This window comes from Myotis nattereri (assembly GCF_964212035.1).
Source record: "Myotis nattereri genome assembly, chromosome: 4".
NCBI classification, from domain to species: Eukaryota; Metazoa; Chordata; class Mammalia; order Chiroptera; family Vespertilionidae; genus Myotis; species Myotis nattereri.
This window is the reverse complement of record NC_138079.1, coordinates 104,867,757-104,891,671: the sequence shown is the minus strand read 5'-3', so window position 1 is coordinate 104,891,671 and position 23,915 is coordinate 104,867,757. Positions and strand designations below refer to the sequence as shown.

At 47.7% G+C, this 23,915-nt stretch overlaps 1 protein-coding gene across 3 annotated transcripts in view; it reads left to right on the top strand.

Moving 5' to 3' along the window:
* The window catches only part of LOC308517477 (acyl-coenzyme A synthetase ACSM1, mitochondrial-like), a gene marked incomplete at its 5' end in the record, with an annotated part of 36,761 nt that overhangs the window by 3,865 nt on the left and 8,981 nt on the right, over positions 1 to 23,915 (top strand). For 2 of the 3 annotated variants that reach the window (XM_081088628.1, XM_081088627.1), the window contains 6 exons: positions 4,032 to 4,242; positions 7,456 to 7,663; positions 16,474 to 16,614; positions 19,471 to 19,630; positions 20,318 to 20,397; positions 22,689 to 22,812. In XM_081088628.1, the coding sequence (XP_080944754.1) occupies positions 4,032 to 4,242; positions 7,456 to 7,663; positions 16,474 to 16,614; positions 19,471 to 19,630; positions 20,318 to 20,397; positions 22,689 to 22,812 (924 nt within the window). The remainder of the gene's footprint in view (positions 1 to 4,031; positions 4,243 to 7,455; positions 7,664 to 16,473; positions 16,615 to 19,470; positions 19,631 to 20,317; positions 20,398 to 22,688; positions 22,813 to 23,915) is intronic. The other variant, XM_081088629.1, reaches the window with a different exon arrangement.

Below are 23,915 nucleotides of genomic sequence, written 5' to 3'. Positions count from 1 at the left end.
TGGTTTCTTTCACTTAGCATAATGTTTTTCTGGATTAGTTGTTTGTTTCTTTCTTTTTTCTTTTTCTTTTTTTTTCTTTTTTTTTCTTTTGTAATCCTCACCAGAGGATATTTTTCCCATTGATTTTTTTTAAAGAGATTGGGAGGGGGAGGGAGAAAGGAGAGGGAGAAAGAGAGACAAACATAAACATGTGAGAGACACATCCATGACTTGGTATCCGGCTGGGCTGGAACCTGCAACCCTGGGACTTGCCCTTAACCAGGAATCAAACCCAAAACCCTTTGGAGCAAGGGCAGACACTCTAGCCGCACTGGCCGGGGCTGTTCATTCCTTTCTACTGCCCAGTTACTTACTCAGTGTTTTATCTTTTAAAACTATTTCTCAATATCTCTTAGTTTCATCTCACCCCTTAAAACTTTAAATTTCAAATCCAGTTTAAGGGTTGTATTTTATCTTCTTGAAAACAGCTTCATGTCAACATCACATTATCAAATTAATCCTTAGCACAAAAATATATGACTACTAAAGTGATATCTTCTTCGAGGTGCAGGAGTTAGGATCTAACACAGACTGAATTCTGAGCAACAATTGTTTTCTACTTGATATACCAGCTTTTCCATCATTTTTAAAATCCTGCAGAAATCTTGTGTACTGTACTAGGCTCCCTGTATGTAAGCAGTGCACAACTTGTCATCAATACTTGTTAATATTCTTTAACCTGTTGGGCAAGAATTTTTTTCACAGCACTGAGTTTTTTAAAGCTGTACAATACACATGTATATGTGTAGGGAGCGGCTCTAGGGTCAAGCCTTGGGCTGACCTGTGACAGGGCCACAAACAAGTCCCAGCCTGGGGGGCAGAGCTCTCCTAGCATAATTAAGCCTGACCTTGTAGCCCTCTCTAATTCCTTCCTAAGTAGCTAGTGGGCTGTGGGAGGTGCAGCAGGTGTTGCCAAAACAAGAACATTTGTATACATGTTAATCTACCCTTGTTTTAATCAGACTATAAAATAAAGCATTGGTTTGCAGGCTGGGTCTTTTGTGTCCTCATCCAGGCACAGGAGATTTACCAAGCCCCAGCTGTATTCTCTTGTCTGTCTTTTCTTCAATCCTTCACTGCCCCTCCTCAGGTTCACCCTTGGCCATGCTGGAGCAGCACAAATATGCACTAATCTTATCTCAGATGAGATACATTCTTTGGTTTCAGTCATCTGATTCAAAGGATCATTTTTGTGCATCTGTCAGGGAAAAATTGCTGGAAAAATATACACTAAACCATTTTCAGTGCTAACATTCAGGGAGGAAAAATGTGATGAGAAATTTGAAGAAATCCTTTTGTTTCTGAGAACCTTTTCTACTCATAAGTTTCTGTATTGCCTGAATCCTTGTGGTCTAAGAACAGGGCCTAAGAAATAATAAGATCTAACTAATATTGAATGAATAAGTGAATAATTATTATTCAATTTGAATTATAATGTAAATATGGTTTTGCTTATATAAATTGATGTATTGTTAGCATTTTATTGCAAAAAAATGGTTTTATTAATTCTATAATTTTGTAGACAGCATATAGTTAGATCCTGCCAATCTTTGTCTTTGATTGGGAAATTTAGTTCTCTTACATTTAAAGTAATTACTGATATGGAAGGAATTACTACTGCCATTTTGTTAATGTTTTCTTGATATAGCTTTTATTTTTGTTCCTCATTTCCTCTTTTACAGCTTTCTTTTGTGTTTGGTAGATATTTTTTGTAGTGGTATGCTTTGATTCTCTTCTCATTTCCTTCTGTGTATATTCTGTGAACTGTGTATATTACATATAATGTCTTAAAGTTATAGAAATCTATTTTAATCTAATAACAACTTACCTTCAATTGCTTATAAAAACCATATTCCTAGATAAATTTGAATAATCCTATCTAATAAAGCGGGAATATGCTAATTGATCCTCATGCAGTCACAAAGATGGTGGCGCCCACAGCCAATAAGGAGGGAATATGCTAATTGACTGTTATGCCCTCAAATATGGCGACGCCCACAGCCACAAGATGGTGGCATCCAGTCCCCTCAGCCATGTCGGGGCGGCAGGCATGTGGCAAGGCCAGGCCCGCCTCAGGCAGACCCAGCCACTCCACATGCCTGCCTCCAGAGTCCCCCAGTCCTCTCAGCCCCCCAGCCAGCCAGGGCTGACCCAAGGCACAGGCATGCCTCAGATGGCAGCTGCCCAACCTCCCAGGGCCAGCCCTAGGCGCAGGCAAGCCTCAAATGGTGGCTGCCTAGCCGATGCCCAAGGCACAGGCAAGCCTCAGATGTCCGCTGCCCAGCCACCTAGGGCTACCCAAGGCTCAGGTAACCAGGGCCGGCCGAGGCTTGTGCTGCCAGCAGTGGCAGCAGCAGAGGTGTGATGGGCATCGCCTTCCCCTGATCGCCGGGTCACCTCTCGCCCCTGAGGGCTCCCAGACTGTGAGAGAGGGCAGGCCGGGCTGAGGGACGCCTCCTCCAGTGAATGAATTTTCATGCATTGGGCCTCTAGAAATAATAATAACTTTGAAGATATATAAAGAAAAGAAAAAAAAGACATTTTCAAAATATACAAAGGACTCAAACTCAACAATAAAAAAGGAACAACCCAAGTAGAAAATTGGCAAAAGATTCTGAACAGACATCTCACTTGAGAGTCACACAGACAGCAAACAAGCACAAAAGATACTCAACATTAGTTTTTATTAGGGAATTTATAAATAAATGAATAAGTAAATAAGTAAATTCCTTTCCAGCTACATCTCACTCCGCACTGAATATTGTAAACAAGTTTCACTCTTTTATGTCTGTCCCAAAAAGAGGCTGGGAACCTGGCAACACCTCCTCCCAACCCTGGGGCACCACATCAGAGAAGGGGTGATGTGGGCCCAGCCCCAGTAGGGGGCATGTAGGAGACAGCTGATTGATGTTTCTCTCTCATCGATGTTCCTAACTCTCTATCGCTCTCCCTTCCTGTCTGTAAAAAATCAATAAAACATATTTTTGTTAAAAAACGTGAGCACAAATGTCACATGCCCTACCATTCTGAGTGTGGCTTTAGCTGTTTGGGCATTTGTTGGTTGCTGCAGATCCTTGACTGTTTTAAGAGCCCCAACAAAGCCATTTTAGTCTGTTTACTTGGTGTTTCTAATAGGGGTCTGAACCTTCCCAGTCTGCTTCTTATGAATTTCACCTTTAGAGGCAACTTAATTTTAAGAATTAATTCCACAAGATATTCAGAGCCTAAATTAGCCACTTCTATTGTGTAGCAATTATGATAATAGTCGTATTTATTGAGCACCTACTGTTATGTACACTTTACTCATTAAATAACTCATTTAGACTTTAGGACCTTCTAGGTAATATTGCCCCCACTTCCTAGATGAGAATGCTGGGGCACAAAGAGGAACACACTGTCTACATGGAACTAAGACACGTGGGATGGAGCTTTGAGTCTTCAATTGGAGACATGAAGGCTATTCATGGTTTTATATGACTTGAGAGGATTGGCTACAGTAGACCAGAAGAAGTTGGCTGGATCACACCCTAACTTTCCTTGGCTCTTTAAATGATTTAAAATGAGGTATCAGGCCCTAGCTGGTTTGGCTCGGTGCATAGAGTATCAGCCTATGGACCAAAGGGTCCCAGGTTCGAGTCCAGTCAAGGGCACATGCTTCGATTGCAGGGTCTTCCCTGGCCCGGGCACTGGTCAGGGCCCATACAGGAGACAACCAATCACATTGATATTTTTCTCGGTCTTTCCCTCCCTCTTCCACAATCTCAAAAAATCAATGGGTCTTTTGCTCCCTCTTCCACTCTCTCTAAAAATCAATGGGAAACTATCCTCGAGTGAGGATTAAAAATAATAATAATAATAACAAATAAAATAAAATGGGGTCTCAGTTCCTGAGCTTTGCTCACACTGGAATGTGACTGTGACAGTAGATTGGGGAAATAAGTGCCTTTTTCCTCTGAAGCGAGAAGTAACACATGGTGTGTGATCTTGACCAGGAAGGCAAGAGAGGCCCCAACCCAGCCCTGTGGTGGGTGAACGGCCAAGGAGACGAAGTGAAGTGGAGTTTCCGAGAGCTGACAGACTTCACCTGCCGCGCAGCCAACGTCTTCACGCGGACCTGTGGCCTGCAGCAGGGAGACCGTCTCGCCTTGATTCTGCCCCGAGTGCCTGAGTGGTGGCTGGTGGCCGTGGGGTGCATCCGAACAGGTCAGTGACTCAGAGACCCGTAGACACCTTAGAGATGTCCTGGAGCCAACTGATCCAGGAATACTAGTGTTACAGAAAACCGGAGAAGAACCAGGCAACACTTACAGAGATGGAGTTACATTTATTATTATTATTACACGCGGGCCCAGAGGAAAATTACCTCTCAAATTCTGGGCCCTGCCACACAGAAAGTTTCCTGTATTTATACTTTCTTACCCTCTTTGTCTCCCAAATATGGGGTTCTGTTCTGGTCCCCTTTGCAAGTTCTTTAAGAGCCCCTATGTGCTGGGGCTTTGAGACCTCAACCAAAGGCTTGGCCTGGTGTCAGCACTGATAACTTTGCCTGGGGAAGGTTTAATGGCCTCTCTGAAATTGGAGTAGTCTTATTTTCCTTATTATTTAAGCCAGCAAGCATTTACAGAAGTCAGAAATAGCAGGGTTAAAATTTCAAACAGCAGTTTTTAATATAAGATGGGTGCTTCACTGGGTGCTTCCTCATCCCTACATTCTTTCTTCTTCACAGTTTTTCTCTTTCTCAGACCTCACATATTTTACCCCTTATCCCTCACTCTCTCCCTCACCCTCACATATGCTCAAATGCAATGTCACACACATACACACACACCTTCCCTTGCACAGTCTCAGACATTATTACTTTTTTGAAATTCATTGACTGTTAACCTTTTGCCATATTTGAGCCCCCCACTGAGTTATTACAGTCAGTTGCAGACATTGTGGCACCCATAAATACCATGTAAATACCCATAAACCCTGGATCCCAGACATTTCACCATCACCAGAGCAGGCTTATCAAACAAGAAGTCTGACATTGGTACAATATATGTTACCTGATAGCTATCCATAGTCAACAGTCCCCAATTGCCTTAACCATGTCCCTGACAGCCACTTCTTTCTTTAAGTCCAAAATCCAATTGAGGATCATGCATTGCATTTAGTTGTCATGTCTTCTCAGTCTCCTTTAATCTAGAAGGGCTCTCTAGCCTTTTCTGCACGGCGATGACATTTTGAAGTGACTAAGCCAGTTGCTTTGCAGGAGGTGCACACAAATTGGTATTTCTGACTCTTGCTTCATGATTATATTCATCTTAAAACATCTTAGCAGGAGTGCTGGGAGGACAGTGTATCTTTGTCGGTGCATCACAGGAGGGGTCTCTGCAGTTGTTTTCTCTTCCATCAGTGATGCTGTTAATCTCAATAGAAGGGTGGTATTCAGCTTTGTCAGGGCGCCTTTTCTCTTCCTGACTCGTAAGCAGTCTGTGGGGTAACACGTATGAGACTAGTGACTATCCTGCTCCCCCACTGTCTTTCACCCCGTGGTTTGAGTATAACCTGATGATTCTTGACTGAGTTGAATATTATTATGGTGGTTTTATATGAGGATTTTCTGTTTACATCACCCCCTCTACATTCATTAGTTAGCATTCTTCTGGAGATATTTCCCTTTCCCTTTTAATTGCTTATCTATATCTATCTATCTATCTATCTATCTATCTATCTATCTATCTAATTTAGAATCAGAATGGGACTCATGGATTTTTTAAAATCACTTCAGTTGAATCACATATTTACACAACAGTCTGTTCATGCTCTTGCTTATATATTCCCTCTCTTTTTTCTTCATAAAATAGTGGATTAATCAATCAAAGTCATGTGGAATCAAACGGTAATAGCAACAGCAGAGGGAGCATAAAGAAGCCGTGTCATCTGTAGAGCTAAGACGTGAGCTGAACCCTCTGGGATAAGTACAATTGAAGAGGAGTAGAAGCAGAGAAAGAGAATTCCAAGAACGGGCTTAGCACATGCAAAGGCTTAGAGTCAGGAGTTGCCCATGTGAATGGCCATTTTGAAACAGAGAATAGAGGTGTGGGAGAGAAAGGTAGAACATGGGCAGCGTCTTCAGTGCCAGAATGGGGAGCGTGCTGTTTTCCTGGAGAGAGGACACAGGTGTTAGTGAAGAGAAGTGAAGGTGAACGTGATGGGCAGGCAGGCTAAATGTCCATCTCAGAAGTGATTAAAGAAAACTGAGTTTATTTAAGGAAAAGGGGGTGGGGGTGGGATATCCAAAGGGAAGGGCTTCACAGCGATCTGCCAAGGGCTGAAGGTGCACCGAGGAGCTGCAGTTTCATCCTTATGTGCAGTCACGGGTGGGAATCTCTTGTGGTCAGTGGGTTTGGGGGCTGAGCTGATGGGCTTGGAATGGGCATGGAATGCAGGGGTGCAATCAGGGGTTTCAGGACAGTTCCAGTTCCTTACATGGTCTGCTTCCTGGTGTCCAGCAAGCTTTTCCTGGTCTTTCTTCTCCTGTGGCGGGAAGCTTACAAATGGCTGTCAAGGGTTGTATTACCTTCTAGTCCTAACAACAGGAAATGTGAGGGGAACGTCGATGCTCTGGGGAACTTACCCAAGAAATAACACAGAAGTTCAAGGCAAGGCATCTGGTGGCGAGATTAGAATCCAATAGGTGCACACAAATACTGGAACTAATTGTTGGCAACAGCAGATGGGAGGGAGGGTAGGAAAGTTCAAGGGGCAATGTGGCTCATTTGGCTGTGAGGGATGAAGGAAAGAAGGGATTCCCAATGACACAGGGATGAGAGAAGGGGGTGGGAGCAGAAAAACGGGGGCTGGGATGCAGCTCTTCCTGATGTCAGAGACTCTGTCCTCCTTGCATCTGTGCTCCCAGGTCCCATGTAAACTCTTGCAAAGGAGGACCCACCTGTCTACTGGCTGCACCCATCTAGAGTAGACAGGTTGAGGGCAAGCATTTCAAATTTTAATGTGCGTGGGAATCACTTGGAGGTCCTGTTAAAATGCAGGTTCTGCCCTGCTGCCTTGCCTCAGTGTTTGTGTATTGACCTATGAACCAGGAGGTCATGGTTCAATTCCTGGTGGGGCACATGCCCAGGTTGCAGACACAATCCCCAGTGTGGGGGTTTGCAGAAGGCAGCCGATCAATGATTCTCTCATCACTGATATTTCTAACTCCCTCTCCATTTGTCTCTGAAATCAATATGAATATATTTTTTCAAATGCAGGTTCGGATTCGGTAGGTTTGGGGTGTGGCTCAGTGGTGCTGATACTGAGGGTCTTTGCATACCAAGAGGTTAGGGGATTTCTATGCAGATAAGCCAGGCCTGAAGCCTATGGTTGTAAAACAGGAAATGAAAGAAATAATTTCTTTCTCATCCCCAGGGATTATCTTCATGCCAGGGACAACCCAGATGAAGGCCAAGGACATTCTCTACCGACTAAAGCAGTCCAATGCCCAGAGCATCGTGACCACAGATGCCCTTGCCCCGGAGGTGGACTCTGTGGCTTCTGAGTGTCCCGCTCTGAAAACCAAGCTCCTGGTGTCTTACCACAGCCGTGAGGGGTGGCTGGACTTCCGATCTCTGATTAAGTGAGTTTCGGGTCTGATGGAGGTGCTCTCTGAGGAACGGTGGGAGAAGGCCCTCCACACAAAAGCGCTGTAGACAGACAGCTGGTGGTAGGAAGCTCACCAGGCCTGGCTCCAGAAACCTCCTCCCAGCTGTGTCCCTGACCTGCTGTGTGACCCTGGGATACTTCCTACCCCTCTCTTAGCCAAGGTTGCTTCATCTGTAATATCAGGACATTGCACTTCTATGCTTCTCTCCCTAAAGTTTGATCACCCCTGGATGTGAAAGGAGGTGAAACGTCTGAGGATTACTGTGTTTCAAGCTTCTTGTAGGTGGGAACCTAAAAGATTATCCTAATAATAGAGAAACATGGTAATTAACCGTAACTTTGCTACCCTTCCCATTGGCTGATCAGCAAGGTATGCGAATTAACTGCCAACCAAGATGGCGGCCGACTGAAGCAAACAGGAGGCTTGCTTGCTCCAGTGATGGAGGAAGTCAAGGTTCCCCGCCTGCCATTGCCGGCCTCTGAGCTGCAGTCTAAGAAACAATGTTGCAATTATAGAAGCTAAACAAAACCCCAGAAACTTGCTTTCAGCCGTCAGAGCTGGAGCTAGCAAGACCGCAACAGTGTTACAATTATAGAACCCAAACAAATGCAGATACCTGCTTTCAGCAACTGAGGTCTCAGAGCTGGAGCCGAGCCTCAGAGCTAAAGCCGGCTCTCAGCTCCAGTGACAGCCATAGAAGGTAAATAAATCCCAGAATAAAAATAAAGAAAAAAAGGAGAGGTTGGGAGCTTCAGTCACCCACCAGCCTAAAAACAGCCCTCAGCCCCTCACCCAGACTGGTCAGGCACCCCAGTGGAGATGCCTACCCTGAAGGGGGTGTGACCAGCTGCAAACAGCCATCATCCCCTCATCCAGGCTGGCCAGGTACCCAAGCGGGACCCCCACCCTGATCCAGGACACCCTTCAGGGCAAACCAGCCGGCCCCCACCCTTGCACCAGGCCTCTATCCAATATAGTAAAAGGGTAATATGCAAACTGACCCTAACATCAGAAGGACTGGGAATGACTGGTCACTATGACACACACTGACCACCAGGGGGCAGACGCTCAATGCAGAAGCTGCCCTCTGGTGGTCAGGGCACTCTGACATGAGAGGAGCTCTGTTCAGCCACAAGCCAGGCTGATGGCTTCCAGTACAGCGATGGTGTTGGGAGCCTCTCCTGCCTCCTCAGCAGCACTAAGGATGTCCAACTGCAGCTTAGGTCTACTCCCTGCTGGCAAGTGGGCATCCGGGCTGCCAGAGGGATGTCTGATTGCCATCTTAGGCCCAACCCCCCGGTGAGCAGGACTAAGCCAGCAGGTGGTCATCTCCTGAGGGGTCCCAGACTGTGAGAGGGCACAGGCCGGGCTGAGGGACCCCCCTATCCCCCCAGAGTGCACTAATTTTTGTGCACCGGGCCTCTAGTTCATATATAAATATAAATACACTAGAGGCTCATTGCAGGAAGATTCCTGCAAGAATAGGGCTTCCTGCGACTGGAGCGAAGCAGAGAAGGGAGCGAAACCCGCTGAGGCAGGCTTCGCTCCCACTCCCAGGTGCTGCGACTGGGTTTCCCCTCCTGGACCCAGCCACTCCTGCTGGGTTTGCCCTCCCGCTCACAGCTACTGTGGCAGGATTCCTCTCCTGCTCCCAGCTGCTCCTGCTGGGTTTCCCCTCCTGCTCCCAGCTGCTCCTGCTGGGTTTCCCCTCTCGCTCCCAGTCACTCCTGCTGGGTTTCCCCTCCTGCTCCCAGCCACTGAGGTGGGATTCCAATCCTACTCCAAGCCACTCCTGCTGGGTTTCCCCTCCTGCTCCCAGCCACTCCTGCTGGGTTTCCCCTCCTGCTCCCAGCCACTCCTGCTGGGTTTCCCCTCCTGCACCCAGCCACTCCTGCTGGGTTTCCCCTCCTGCTCCCAGCCACTCCTGCTGGGTTTCCCCTCCTGCACCCAGCCACTCCTGCTGGGTTTCCCCTCCTGCTCCCAGCCACTCCTGCTGGGTTTCCCCTCCTGCTCCCAGCCACTCCTGCTGGGTTTCCCCTCCTGCTCCCAGCCACTCCTGCTGGGTTTCCCCTCCTGCTCCCAGCCACTCCTGCTGGGATTCCCCTCCTGCTCCCAGCCACTCCTGCTGGGTTTCCCCTCCTACTCCCAGCCACTCCTGCTGGGTTTCCCCTCCTGCTCCCAGCCACTCCTGCTGGGTTTCCCCTCCTGCTCCCAGCCACTGTGGCGGGATTCTCCTCCTGCTCCCAGCCACTCCTGCTGGGTTTCCCCTCCTGCTCCCAGCCACTCCTGCTGGGTTTCCCCTCCTGCTCCCAGCCACTGTGGCGGGATTCCCCTCCTGCTCCCAGCCACTGTGGCAGGATTCCCCTCCTGCTCCCAGCCACTCCTGCTGGGTTTCCCCTCCTGCTCCCAGCCGCTCCTGCTGGGTTTCCCCTCCTACTCCCAGCCACTCCTGCTGGGTTTCCCCTCCTACTCCCAGCTGCTCCTGCTGGGTTTCCCCTCCTGCTCCCAGCCACTATGGCGGGATTCCCCTCCTGCTCCCAGCCACTGTGGCAGGATTCCCCTCCTGCTCCCAGCCAGTCCTGCTGGGTTTGCCCTCTTGCTCCCAGCCACTGTGGCAGGATTCCCCTCCTGCTCCCAGCCACTCCTGCAGGGTTTCCCCTCCTGCTCCCAGCCACTCCTGCTGGGTTTCCCCTCCTGCTCCCAGCCGCTCCTGCTGGGTTTCCCCTCCTGCTCCCAGCCGCTCCTGCTGGGTTTCCCCTCCTGCTCCCAGCCACTCCTGCTGGGTTTCCCCTCCTGCTCCCAGCCACTCCTGCTGGGATTCCCCTCCTGCTCCCAGCCACTGCAGCGGGATTCCCCTCCTGCTCCCAGCCGCTCCTGCTGGGTTTCCCCTCCTGCTCCCAGCCACTCCTGCTGGGTTTCCCCTCCTGCTCCCAGCCACTCCTGCTGGGATTCCCCTCCTGCTCCCAGCCACTGCAGCGGGATTCCCCTCCTGCTCCCAGCCGCTCCTGCTGGGTTTCCCCTCCTGCTCCCAGCCACTCCTGCTGGGTTTCCCCTCCTGCTCCCAGCCACTCCTGCTGGGTTTCCCCTCCTGCTCCCAGCCACTCCTGCTGGGTTTCCCCTCCTGCTCCCAGCCACTCCTGCTGGGTTTCCCCTCCTGCACCCAGCCACTCCTGCTGGGTTTCCCCTCCTGCTCCCAGCCACTCCTGCTGGGTTTCCCCTCCTGCTCCCAGCCACTCCTGCTGGGTTTCCCCTCCTGCTCCCAGCCACTCCTGCTGGGTTTCCCCTCCTGCACCCAGCCACTCCTACTGGGTTTCCCCTCCTGCTCCCAGCCACTGTGGTGGGATTCCCCTCCTGCTCCCAGCCACTGTGGCTGGATTCCCCTCCTGCTCCCAGCCACTGTGGCGGGATTCCCCTCCTGCTCCCAGCCACTGTGGCGGGAGTCCCCCTCCTGATCCCAGCCACTGCTGCGGGAGTCCCCTCCTACTCCCAGCCGCTCCTGCTGGGTTTCCCCTCCCGCTCCCAGCCATCTGGCTGGGTTTGCCCTCCCGCCTCCCGCGTCCGCAGTCTTGGCTCCATTCCTGTCTCCGCTGCCTCTACTTTGCTCCCTTCTGTAGCACTTCGCTTCCATTTTGTCTTCAGCCTTCACTCCCAGCCGGTATATGCAAAATAACCGCCATCTTTGTTTGTGGTTAATTTGCATATCATGCTGATTAGCCAATGGGAGGTGTATCAAAGGTACAGTCAATTACCATGTTTGTCTATTATTAGATAGGAGATATATATATATATATATATATATATATATATATATATATATATATGAACTAGAGGCCCGATGCATATAATTCGTACAAGAGTAGGCCTTCCTTCCCGTGGCTGCTGACTCCAGCTTCCCTCTGGCACCCGGGACCTGGGTTTCCCCCACAACCCCAGCTTCATCCAGAAAGTCGTCCAAAAGGACGTCCAGTCTACTTAGCATGTTACAATTTTATTATTATAGATAAGTTGAATGAGAGGTTAAAATGGATCTTGAAGGTGAAAGTTGAGACTGCAAGAAAAAAATGAGGTTGTGACTGACAGAGGGTTTTGGGGGCAAACATCCCGGGATCTAGGTTCTGGGTTCCCTTAGAAAGCTAGAAAAATGACAGGAGGTCAGAAAGATCCTCCAGCTCCAATCCTTTAATTCTTTGAGCCTTCAGAATATCCAAAGGGATATTTTACACTGTCGACCTAAGAAAATTCCACACCTGTAGAAAATTTTTATGAGTTTATTTGAGCCAAACTGACTACATATGCTGGGGAGCAAGACCTCAAATGCTCCGGAGAAAAACAGTTTTGTAGGAAGGGTATGTTAACCTAGATGCACAAGAACAATGGACAGGCTTGTTTAAGGCAATGATAAACCTTTCACCAGAGAAGTTATGTGTCAGGGGTCTGACTCCCTGCCATGCCCTGCCAGGTCAGGAATTTATAATCAGATCACCTGTGAGGTTAGTTCCAAGAGCCCCCTTTTCCACCCACAGCTCAAACCTTGCTGGGTTTCTTTACTTTGTCTCTTTTGTTTTCCTAAGGTAACATTGGTTTATAACATATAAGTTGCACTGGGTTTGTTTTCTTGAAGTAACCCTTCTGTTTTTAAAGTAAAATGTTATTCAACCCCAAAAGGCAAACACAGCAAAGTCACACCTTGTATTGGACTCTAAGGTCCGAGAGTTGGGGCTCTCCCTCCAGGGAGCACGCCCTCACCGTCCCCTGGCGCTACCTTTGCCTTTCTCTCTCCTCAACTCCAAGGAAACAAGTCCCAAACTTGTTTCCTGAGCCAGTGCAGCCGAGCTGCTCACTTCAACTACCTCTGTGGCTTTCTAGATAAGCTTTCTTTTATAATTTGAATAAATAAGTAAAGTCAGAGAGTTTTAAAAAAGAAAAAACTTAAATAAATAATACTGTTGGCCAAAACCAAGACAGCAGCATAGGTAAACACTGGAGAATGCTGCCTCGCACAACCACTTCAAAAATACAACTAAAAGACGGAACAGACATCACTCAGAACCACAGGAAGGCTGGCTGAGGGGAAATTCTACAACTAGAAGGAAAGAGAAAAGCATACCGAGACTCAGAGGAGGTGCAGTACAGAAGTAAAATACTAAGGTGCGGAGGTGCGTGCAGAGCAGGCTGGCAGCTGAGGGTGGGGTTGTCGTTTTCAATCGGGAGGGAGTCTCAGGCTCTGGGCTCCAGTTCTGGGCGAGTCTCTGGGGACCCAGCCTCAAACGGGAGAAGCGGGACTGTCTGGCATCAGTCGGAACTCAAGGGTAGCTGTCTCTCCGAGGTACTTGAGCGGTCGCTGGAACACTGAGAGGCAGAGCCTCTGGGGACAGAACTGAGAGCAGCCATAACTGCTCGCTTGCTCAGCCCACCCTGGTGATCCCCTGGGACCCGCCCTGCCCGAGCCCTGCACAGAGGCATTTGCTGGTTAGCCTCAGGCAAAGACTAGCTTAGCACCTCCCTAGAGGACAGAAGTTCTCCCACTGCAGACACAGCTGATTCTCACAGCCAGTTGGCCTGGAGGTCAAATCCCCCCCAGTGTTACCTACAACAATCAAGGCTTAACTACAACAAGACTGCGCACAAAGACCACTAGGGGGTGCACCAAGAAAGCATAAAAAATGAGGAGACAAAGAAACAGGACAGAAATGGAGGAAGGCAAAATGCTGGATATATAGAGCTCAAAACCACACTTTTAAGGTCTCTCAAGAACTGTCTAGAAGCCACCGATAAATTTAGTAAGGCCCTCGAAAAGACTGGTGAGACGGCCGATAAATATAGTGAGATCCTCAAGAAATCTAATGAGACCCTCGATGTTGTGATAAAGGACCAACTAGAAATTAAGCATACACTGACTGAAATAAAGAATATTATACAGACTCCCAACAGCAGACCAGAGGAGCGCAAGAATCAAGTTAAAGGTTTGAGATGCAAAGAAGCAAAAAACACCCAACCAGAAAAGCAAAATGAAAAAAGAATACGAAGATAGTATAAGGAGCCTCTGGGACAGCTTCAAGCGTACCAACATCAGAATTATAGGGGTGCCAGAAGATGAGAGAAAGCAAGATATTGAAAACCTATTTGAAGAAATGATGACAGAAAACTTCCCCTACCTGGTGAAAGAAATAGACTTACAAGTCCAGGAAGCATAGAGAACCCCAAACAAAAGGAATCCAAAGAGGACCACACCAAGACACATCATCATTAAAATGCCAAGAGCAAAAGACAAAGAGAGAATCTTAAAAGCAGCAAGAGAAAGAAACTCAGTTACCTACAAGGGAATACCCATATGACTGTCAGCTGATTTCTCAACAGAAACTATGCAAGCCAGAAGGGAGTGGCAAGAAATATTCAAAGTGATGAATACCAAGAACCTACAACTAAGATTACTTTATCCAGCAAAGCTATCATTCAGAATTGAAGGTCAGATAAAGAGCTTCACAGATAAGGAAAAGCTAAAGGAGTTCATCACCACCAAACCAGTATTATATGAAATGCTGAAAGGTATCCTTTAAGAAGAGGAAGAAGAAGAAAAAGGTAAAGATACAAATTATGAACAACAAATACACATCTATCAACAAGTGAATCTGAAAATCAAGTGAATAATCTGATGAACAGAATGAACTGGTGATTATCATAGAATCAGGAGCATAGAAAGGGAATGGACTGACTATTCTTGCGGGGGGGGAGGGGAAAGCGGTGTGGGGGATGCGGGAAGAGACTGGACAAAAACCTTGCACCTACGGATGAGGACAGTGGGTGGGGAGTGAGGGCGGAGGGTGGGGTGGGAACTGGGAGGAGGGGAGTTATGGGGGGGGGGAGGAAGAAATGTAATAATCTGAACAATAAAGATTTAATTTAAAAAAAAATCTGTGGCAAATCGACACAATGGAATACTATGCTGCTGTAAAAAAGAAGGCATTCTTACCATTTGCAACAGCATGGATGGAACTGGAAAGCATTATACTAAGCGAAATAAGCCAGTCAGAGAAAGATAAATATCACATGATCTCACTCATTTGTGGAATATAATGAAAAACATAAACTGATGAACAAAATAGAACCCGAGTCATAGAAGGATCGAACCAACTGTCTAACCTATGAGGGTAGGAGGTGGGGGCGAGTGGTGGTGGGCAGTGAGGGGTAAGCGATCAACCAAAGGACTTGTATGCATATGAGCATAACCAGGAGTGGGGGATGGTGAGGGCATGTGCTGGGGATTGGGTTTGGCCAGGGAGAGGTCAATGGGGGAAAAAGGAGACTTATGTAATATATTAAACAATAAAAATTTGTAATTAAAAAACAAAAGGATTCCTTTTGCATCAAGCTCCCCTCAAAAGAGCAGTGAATGAGTAGTGTTTTTCATCTTGGAAATATCAAATATGAGCACAAATATTAGAATCAGTGAGGTTGGGGTCTTGTCTCTGTATAGTCTTGTTTCAAGGAGCTTAAAAAAATAAAACTAAAAATAAATAAATAAATAAATAAATAAATAAATAATACTGTTGCTCGGCCCGCATGGCCCATGGCTGAGTGTTGACCTATGAATCAGGAAGTCGAGGTTCCATTCCTAGTCAGGGCACATGCCCAGGTTGCAGTCTGGAACCAAGGTGGAGAGGGGGGGCGCGTGCCGGAGGAAGCCAATCAATGATTCTCTTTCATCATTGAAGTTTCTACCTCTTCCTTCTTCTCAGAAATCAATACAACATGGTTTAAAAAATAATCCTGTTGAAAAATCCCTCATATTGCTCAGAGTCAGGATGGTACCATTTCTCAGCAAGAGCCAGTGTTCCCTCCAGCATTTGGATGGTCTGAAATTTATTTGAATAACACACGGAGCTCACAAACCCAATCATCGCAGGCCCGGAAAACTGAGTGTAGAAGCTCCCAGGAACCAAGGCCAAATGATTCTTTTTCTTTCACTCTCACTCTCCCTTTCTTTCTCCGCTCCTCCCCACTCCTCCCCACCCCTTATCACCAAGGTTATGGAGTGAACTTCCTGCAAAGTTAGTTTGTGTGAAAAGAAGCTTAGCAGTGTGAGTAAGAGAACAGTCTATGTATCACACAGGGTTTGAACCCTGGCTCTGCCAATTGCTGGCTGTGTGTCTTCAGGCAAGTTACCTAACCTCTCTGAGCCTCCGTTTCCTCATCCACAAAGGGAGCATGACAAGTTGGGGATAGGCACCTCTTAGGATTGCTCTGAAGATTGAACGAGCTCTTATTTGTAAGTCATTTAGAGCATTTTCGGAAACAGGAAGTTCTATTTCAATGTTTGTTAAATTATAAAATAATTGGCTGTGTTTCCCCATTTTTTAAATGAAGAAATGTCAGTCTTCTTACTCAAGTCACCCATAAACTCTGTTTGATGCTTCAGACCTGGAGACCAGTTCTTCTCCAGTGTTGCAAAACCCCAGTTCCTCCACTGGCCAGGTACTCAGTTGGTTAGAATGCAAAGGTTGTGGGTTGGATTCCCGGTCAGGGCACATACAAGAATCCACCAATGAATGCATACATAAGTGGAACAGCAAATCTCTCTCTCTCTCTCTCTCTCTCTCTCTCTCTCTCTCTCTCTCTCTCCCTCTCTCTCTCTCTCCCCTTCTCCCTCTCTCCCTTCCTCTCTCTAAAATCTATACAAGCAAACCAGGTTTCTGACTTTGAGCCTCATGTTGTGTCTTTTGCTGACCCTGAGGGTGGAGCCAGGAGACCTGACTTCTCTCCTTTTCTGTTCAATCCCTTTGTAGATCAGCATCCCCAGATCACACCTGTATTAAGTCAAAGACCACGGACCCAATGGTCATCTTCTTTACCAGCGGCACCACCGGCTTCCCCAAGATGGCAAAACACAGCCATGGACTTTCCTTGAGACACTCCTTCCCTTCATGGTAAGAAAGAGGGCAGCAACTTAGACGCTGGGTCACAGTCTGGGGCAAGGAGTGTGTGTGTGTGTGTGTGTGTGTGTGTGTGTGTGTGTGTAAAGGTGCTCTAAGTAGAACTGAGTCCATCCTGCTTCTCCCTTCTGCTCTCTTTGGTTCAGACCACTGAGGGTCTCCGAGGCGAAGGTCTGGACTTCTAAGCGTGTGTTGACAGAAGCCTCACAGTGACAAGGGGGTCCTGCCTGAGCACCTTCACAGGTGTGGAGGGAACGTGGGTGGAGGCAGCAGGCATTCTGCAAGCTGCACAAATGGCAAACCATGTGTCTTTGTCACTGGTTCCATCCAGGTTTGGTGGGAGGAGGACAGAAAGTTCTAGCTATGTGAAGTGAACAGATACAGAGGTGGAGTTTCCCAGTCATGAACCATTAGGGGGAAGTAGTACCTGGAACCAAGCCACGGCCTTTCACCTAAAATAAATAATTGTAAAGGCTGAAGACATAGCCTTGGGGTAACCATGTAATCAATTTTAAACCAAACATCATTTCCCTCCTACTTCTTCCTACCCAATTAGTAATATTCAGACCAGACCAAGTTCTGTGGGGAAGTATGGGCCTTGGTTGGCAAGTCTGTAAGGAGGATTCTCCAAAAGATCGGGGGCATCTGGGGGACCTTCCCAAAGGAGGCAGCCCTTACCTTGGCTTTTCCAAAAAAGTCCGATCTCCTGGGTGTTTTGCTGGAATCTCTATGTTTATTCTTTAAGATCCAACCTTGAAGAAGCATTTTACCCTGCTGATTGTATCTAGAGGTTAATTTTAGTTAAAGCTGTTGTTACAATAAAAGGCTAACAGGGCAGGCAATCAGGACTGTTTGGGTTCCTAAAGCCAAACAAGCCCCTTAGCCTTCTCTTTCACAGATACATGTGTCAAAGTAATCTGTCCATCCATCTCTCAGGGTCTGCTGGTCAGCCCCGGCAAAGTTCTATGTATTTTGTACCTTATTAAGCAGAGCAGGGGGCAGAGAAGGTGTCTTGTGGACACTGGGTATCTGTGCTAATGATATCACTTGATCAGCAAAACCCTGGAGGAATGGGGGTGGAAAGAAGGGGAGAGTTTTCTGTGAGGTCAGAATAACACAAGTCAAGGCACAAAGATATAAAAGGTAGTGTTCATAGCCCAGCTGGCATGGATCAGTGATTGAGCATCGACCTATGAACCAGGAGGCAATGGCTCAACGCCAGATCAGGGCACGTGCCCAGGTTTCGAGATCCATCCGTGGAGTAGGGCATGCAGGAGGCAGTCAATCAATGATTCTCTTCACCATTGATGTTTCTATCTCTCTTTCCCAGTCCCTTCCTCTCTGAAATCAATAAAAAAAATATTTTTAAAAAGTAGCACTCATAGAACTACAGAGATTTGAGAGGAGCTGCTGCTGTGGGTGTCAGAGAGGCACAGATGGGAGGAGCCGAGAAAGTGAGTGGGGCCCAGAGCACACAGGGTCGTGGGGACTTTGGTGTAGAGACTGAGCTTATTGGGAAAACACTGGGCGGTATTGAAAGGTTGTTAACAAGGGAGAGACTTTATCCAATTTGTATTTTGAAAAGATCACTGTCCTGTAGGGTGGAGAATGGCTTGGAAAAAGAGTATATTTAGAAAGACCTGTTAGAGGGTCTTAGAATAATTTAGGTGCAAGATGGTGGTGGCTTGGACAAGGTGGTGGGACATGAGGAAGTTAAGAAGGATGAGAATTTTGGAGCTAGAATTGGAGGGTGTGCTGGCTAGATGTGGGAGGGAGGAGGGGCTGGAGAGTCAAGGTGGACTCCCAGGTTTTGAGCTTGGGCAGTAATGACATTCACTGAAACACAGAGAGCACTGGAGAAGAATTAGTCCCGGGAGGCAGGAGAGATTAGGATGCTGTGGGTTGGAGATGCCCAAGAGACATCCCAGGAGAGATGCTCAGTGGGCAGTTGGGTCTGAAGCTCAGAACAGAGGTCCCTAGCGTGTAATTTCCTGTGGGTGTGCCACAGCCCTCAGAGAGATGGGAACAGGGAGTGTGAATGGCTCTCCAGACCCCTCCCTACTAATAGATGAGCACTTCAAAGCCATAGCTCCTCATGGGAGAGTTGAGTTTTTCTAAAGGAGTTATGCACACAGAGGTCCCTCAGAAACAGTAAGAGTAGGGTGGAGAAATGCTTCAGACCTAGCTGAGTAGCCCCTGGATTCAATTTTCCATCTACCAGCTGTTTCTGTTATTTTAATTTTTTTGTTAATCCTCACTGGAGGACATACTCCCCCACCCCCCATTGATTATTATTATTATTTATTATTTTTTTAATGAATGACAGTGCAGGACTCAAACTTTCACATTTTAAAATTATATTTAACTAGAGGCCCGGTGCATGAAATTTGTGCATGGGATCAGGGAGGTATCCCTCAGCTCAGCCTACACCCTCTCCAATCTGGGACTCCTCGGGGGATGTCCCACTGCCAGGATCAAGCCTAAACCAGCAGTCAGACATCCCTCTCACAATCCGGGACCGCTGGCTCCTAACTACTTGCCTGCCTGCCAGCCTGATCCCTAACTGCTCTCCCCTGTCACCTGATCCTCCTAAATGCTCTCCCCTGACAGCCTGATCACCCGTAACCCCCTCAGCCTTGGCCCCCCCACCATGGCTTTGTTCAGATGGACTTCTGGTCTAATTAGCATATTACCCTTTTATTAGTATAGATTGGTTTCAGAGAGGAAAGGAGAGGGGAAAAAGAGATAGAAATATCAATGATTAGAGATCGTGCCCACAACCCAGGCATGTGCCTTGACCGGGAATGCAACTGTGGTTACAAAGCTGAGGCCACTGTATTTTGGAGTCAGCAGGAAATTACTGCAGCTGAAGGCCTCTGATGTCATCTGGTGCCTGTCAGATCCAGGCTGGATTGTGGCTATCATGGGGACCCTGTTTGAACCATGGACAGCAGGGTCTACTGTCTTCATCCACCATCTGCCCCAGTTTGACCCTAAGGTCATTGTAGAGGTAAGAGGACTAATCTCTCAGTGTCAATAAACTCCCAGAGAAACTCATATTTCAGGCTCAAAAGCTGACCCCTGCTGAGAAGAGTGTATGTAACAAAGAAGCCCATTAGTGTGATAGAACCTGGGTTCTGGGGGATCTCAAATGTGAGGCGCTGAATCAGTCAGTGAGCCTCCCAGAATACACATTTTGAGAAATTAAAGCAACCAGAACAATCTCAGGTCTCCTGGCTCCTCCAGGGTTGGGTAGCTGGTGTGTGCGTGTGAATTTATTGAAGTGTTTAAAAACAGAGCCCTTGGAATAGGATAGTTTTAGTTCCTTTTCACACCTTTAACATTTATTAGTGGTAACCTTAGCTCTCTGAGCTCAGTCTTCTCACCTGTACGATGGGAGTTTTAATAATCACTACCTCGTAAAATTGTTGGGAATAATGAGATGATACAGGTAAAGTGTGTAAAGTGCTTAGCCCTGAGGCCTGCACCTGAAAACACTCAGGAACTGATAACAGTTGCTGTTATTGTCATGAGCACATCATGAATAAATGTGCTCTCCTAGAAGGGAGATCAGAATTAAAAGGGTAATAATTTAAAAAATAGAGTTACCACCACCAACAACAAAAGAATGGTAATAATTGGCCAGTATTTTTCATCTTAACCATATAAATAAAATTTTTCTCTGCTCGCTTTGTAGACACTCTTTAAATACCCCATCACCCAGTACTTTGCTGCGCCCTCTGTATATCGAATGATTCTGCAGCAGAATTTTGGCAGGTATGTAGACATAGCTTGCTGTAATCACAATCTTTGGGTAGGATTTAAAGGAGTCTATTTCACTGTGGTCTTGTTGTTGGTGGGGAACAGGCTCTTCCACGGGGTTGGGAGGAAAGAATCCCAAGGATCCACAGACAGGAGACTGCGATGTGGCAATGTGGTTTATTTGTTAGGTAACATTAATAGAGTTCTTCTCCCGGCTTCCCAATGCCCCATCTCTCTGGGCCCTGCCCTGGAAAGAGTCCAGTCTCCTCTTCAACAGCCAACGCAAAGGCCAATGCCCGGAGTTTCTGCTTCATGATCCTTCGGCCTGGACGTCTCCCCTGGCCCAGCTGGCCTCCAGACCTGCATGGTCCTCTGCTCCTGGGCGGGAGGGGACAGGAACAAATTGGGCCACTGGGGTCCCAGGCAAGAGAGAGCGCCAGCATTACCCCCCCCCCCCCCCCCGGGTCTCAACCAGGAGCTTTTTCAAAACAACCCACTAACTTCCCAAGATTCCAGGGGCATGCACTGGGCCCACCCCTAGCCAACAATCTTTCCCAGGTTAGACTGAGAGCCTCTGTGGTCCCACACCTCCCCCTGCGCCATTTTGACATTACTGGGCAGTTCCTGACCTCCCCCATCCCCCTCCCACACACAATCCCAACCCAGAGGGGAGAGGGAGCAGTGTTAATCCCCTTGGGGGGACTGTGCTGCCATTTCTTGGGTGTGAAACTGGAGCTTCCTGGTGAAGCAAACAGGCCTCTGCTTCCCAGCTGCCTGTGCTCCACACTGTCAGCCTCTCCCCTGGCTCTGTTTCTTTCAATCACCAGCCAAGGATGGCAACAGTCTGACTGTTTTATCTCTGGTTCTTTGAGGACAGTGAGAGCTAGTGTGTGGGGTGTGTGTGTGTGTGTATGTGTGTGTGTGTGTAATGCTGGTAGTGATCATATCCGCCAGTCTTATTAGTTAATTAAGCAGGACTCAGATCCAAATGAAACAGTGAGCCTTGCCTCATTGTGGCCTTTTACCTCTTTTAACATTTTTTATTATGAAATAACAAACATACAGAAAAATACAAGAGACAACAATTTGTAGATTAAGAAATTGTTGAAAATTATACCAATATGTAACCACTCATTCAAGTCACAATAAGAGAACATCACCAGTCCCCAGTGACCTACTCAGACCTCTCCAACTACCTACAGGAACTCACTGTCTTGACTTTTACGGTGTTCAGTCATTTGTGTGTGTTTTTCTTTTTTTCCCCTTGTGGTTTACCTCCTAAGGAAATATTAGTCTCTTTTACTTGCTTGTGAGCTTTGTAATCATATTATTCTGTAATGTTTGGCTTCTTTTTACAACGTTATATTTCTAAGATGTGCCCATGTTGCATCATGTTGCTGTAGCTAACTTTTATTGCTATATAATATCTCATTTTATAAAAAGTCCATATTTTCTTCATTCTGTTCTACCACTAATGGACAACTGGGTGGTTTGCATTCGAGGGCTGCTGATGACTGACACTGTTCTTGTGCATTTACCCTGTGCACATCAGCACTCATTTGTGTGGGGTCTTTCTAGGAGAAATTGCTGAGTAACAGTGACACCACATCCTACCACCTATTTTCCAAAGTATCCCATCATCCTGTGTGCCCACTAGCAGGGAGGCAGGATTCCCTTGTTCCACATTTTTGACAGCATCTGTTCTTGTCAGAGTCTTTAATTTTTACTAATCTGATGCATGTAGTGTCATTTTGCTATAGTTTTATTTTTGTATTTCCCTGTGTTTGTAGATTAATTTTGAGCTAATCTTGTCTTTGAACCTAATGGGCACTTATGTATATTTTAGAGACTCTAAAATGGGAAAGGCTGCTTCAAAAATCAGACCTAATAACTTTTAGACACAGAGTTAAAATGTCAAGGAGTTGAACAAGTACCCTTATGAAGCTAACTCTGAAATACAACTTGCTTCTATTCACAAAGCTTCCATCCCAGCATGCCCTTGGAGTCTGCCTCGATCTGTATTTCAAAGCTCATATGACAGCCACTCTTTGCAACATTCCTCAGATGATGAACTTGGTCCAAACCCAGTAAAAATCCAATCAGGGCATCGCTAATGACTCCACTGGAGACTCTGCTAATTTTACCTATTTTGGTGAAAGCTCCAGATGAGTGAGGAAGACACCCCTAATGAAACCAGCCCCGTGTCCACCACTCCTGACTCTGTGTCCCAGAGGAGGTGTTGGGGAGGGGGGTGAGAGGAAGGGGAGAGAGCCAGATGTCTGCCCTGAAGCTCTGTCTCCCCCAAGCCTCAGGTTCCCCACTCTGGAGCACTGCGCTGCTGGCGGGGAGGCCGTGCTGCCCGAGGAGCAAGAGAAGTGGAGACAACGGACAGGCCTTCTGGTCCACCAGGTCTACGGACAGTCAGAAACAGTAGGTGGACGGGCCCCTCTGGGCCACCCAGCCCAGCAGAGGAGCTGAATCTGCCAGAGCATGTGCACAGGCCCCACTGTGCGCACAGCCAGCAGAGGGTGGCTCTGAAGTTCCGGGCTGATTGGCCCCAAATGTTGGCCCCAAATGTTTGCAGAGAGACGATTCACACACAGTCTTTGCCTTGTCAAGACCTCAATGTGCTGACGACTATTGGAGAAAACCTTCCAAAGGGTCTGAGGACAGGGGCTGCGTCCCTGGGATCAGGGGAGCCGGGAGGAGCGATGGCAATGGAGGAGCCTCCTGCCTCACCTAGGCCCCACCTGACAGTGATGCCCATGTCACCTCCCTCCCTAAGCAGCAGCCACAGGGCCAGGCAGGAGCTGGGCCCGGAAGCTCACCTCTGGGTGTATGAGGGCAGCACACACATTTGATTGTGGGGCAGGAGCAGGAGGGGAGGAAGGAGCGGAGGCATCACACACACACACACACACACACACACACGCACACATGCACACACACGCACACACACACACACTGTCACCCCCAAGGTGTCACTGAGCTCGCAGTGGGCAGGCCGTGGAGTCTGCTGTGCTGGCATCTTCAACCCCCTGATGCTGACACAGCCACTCTCCTCACCTCCCACTATCCCCTCAGCTCACAGAGTCTCCCCTTCTCAGGACCTGTAGGGCAGGCTCTTTTGGTCCTAATTCACTTATTTGTCTGACGGTGTGTTGTTGTTTTTTGCAAAAAATTATTTTTTATTTTAGTCAGTTAAGCAGGCTGCTTCCAGGCCTGAGAAATGTGAGGGCTCAAGGCCTGACCTTGCATGGCTCCCAGGTCACTTTTGAACAGAGAAGCACACGCTACACCCATAACCCCAGTCCCTTTGCTTGAAGCCACAGAATACTCCCTCCTTGCTGCCCGGAGCCTCATTTCCCAAAGCCCTTGCAACCCGCTCGCTCACCTGTGGGCGATTCCGTGTCCTGAAGTGTGAGCAGCAGCTTGGAGAGGGAGGCCTTCCTCTCCCAGGAGCTCAGGTGTCAGTTCCTCTGAGCATCGCCCATGGCAGCTTCAAGCCCATGGGCACAGGTGGGACCGCCAGA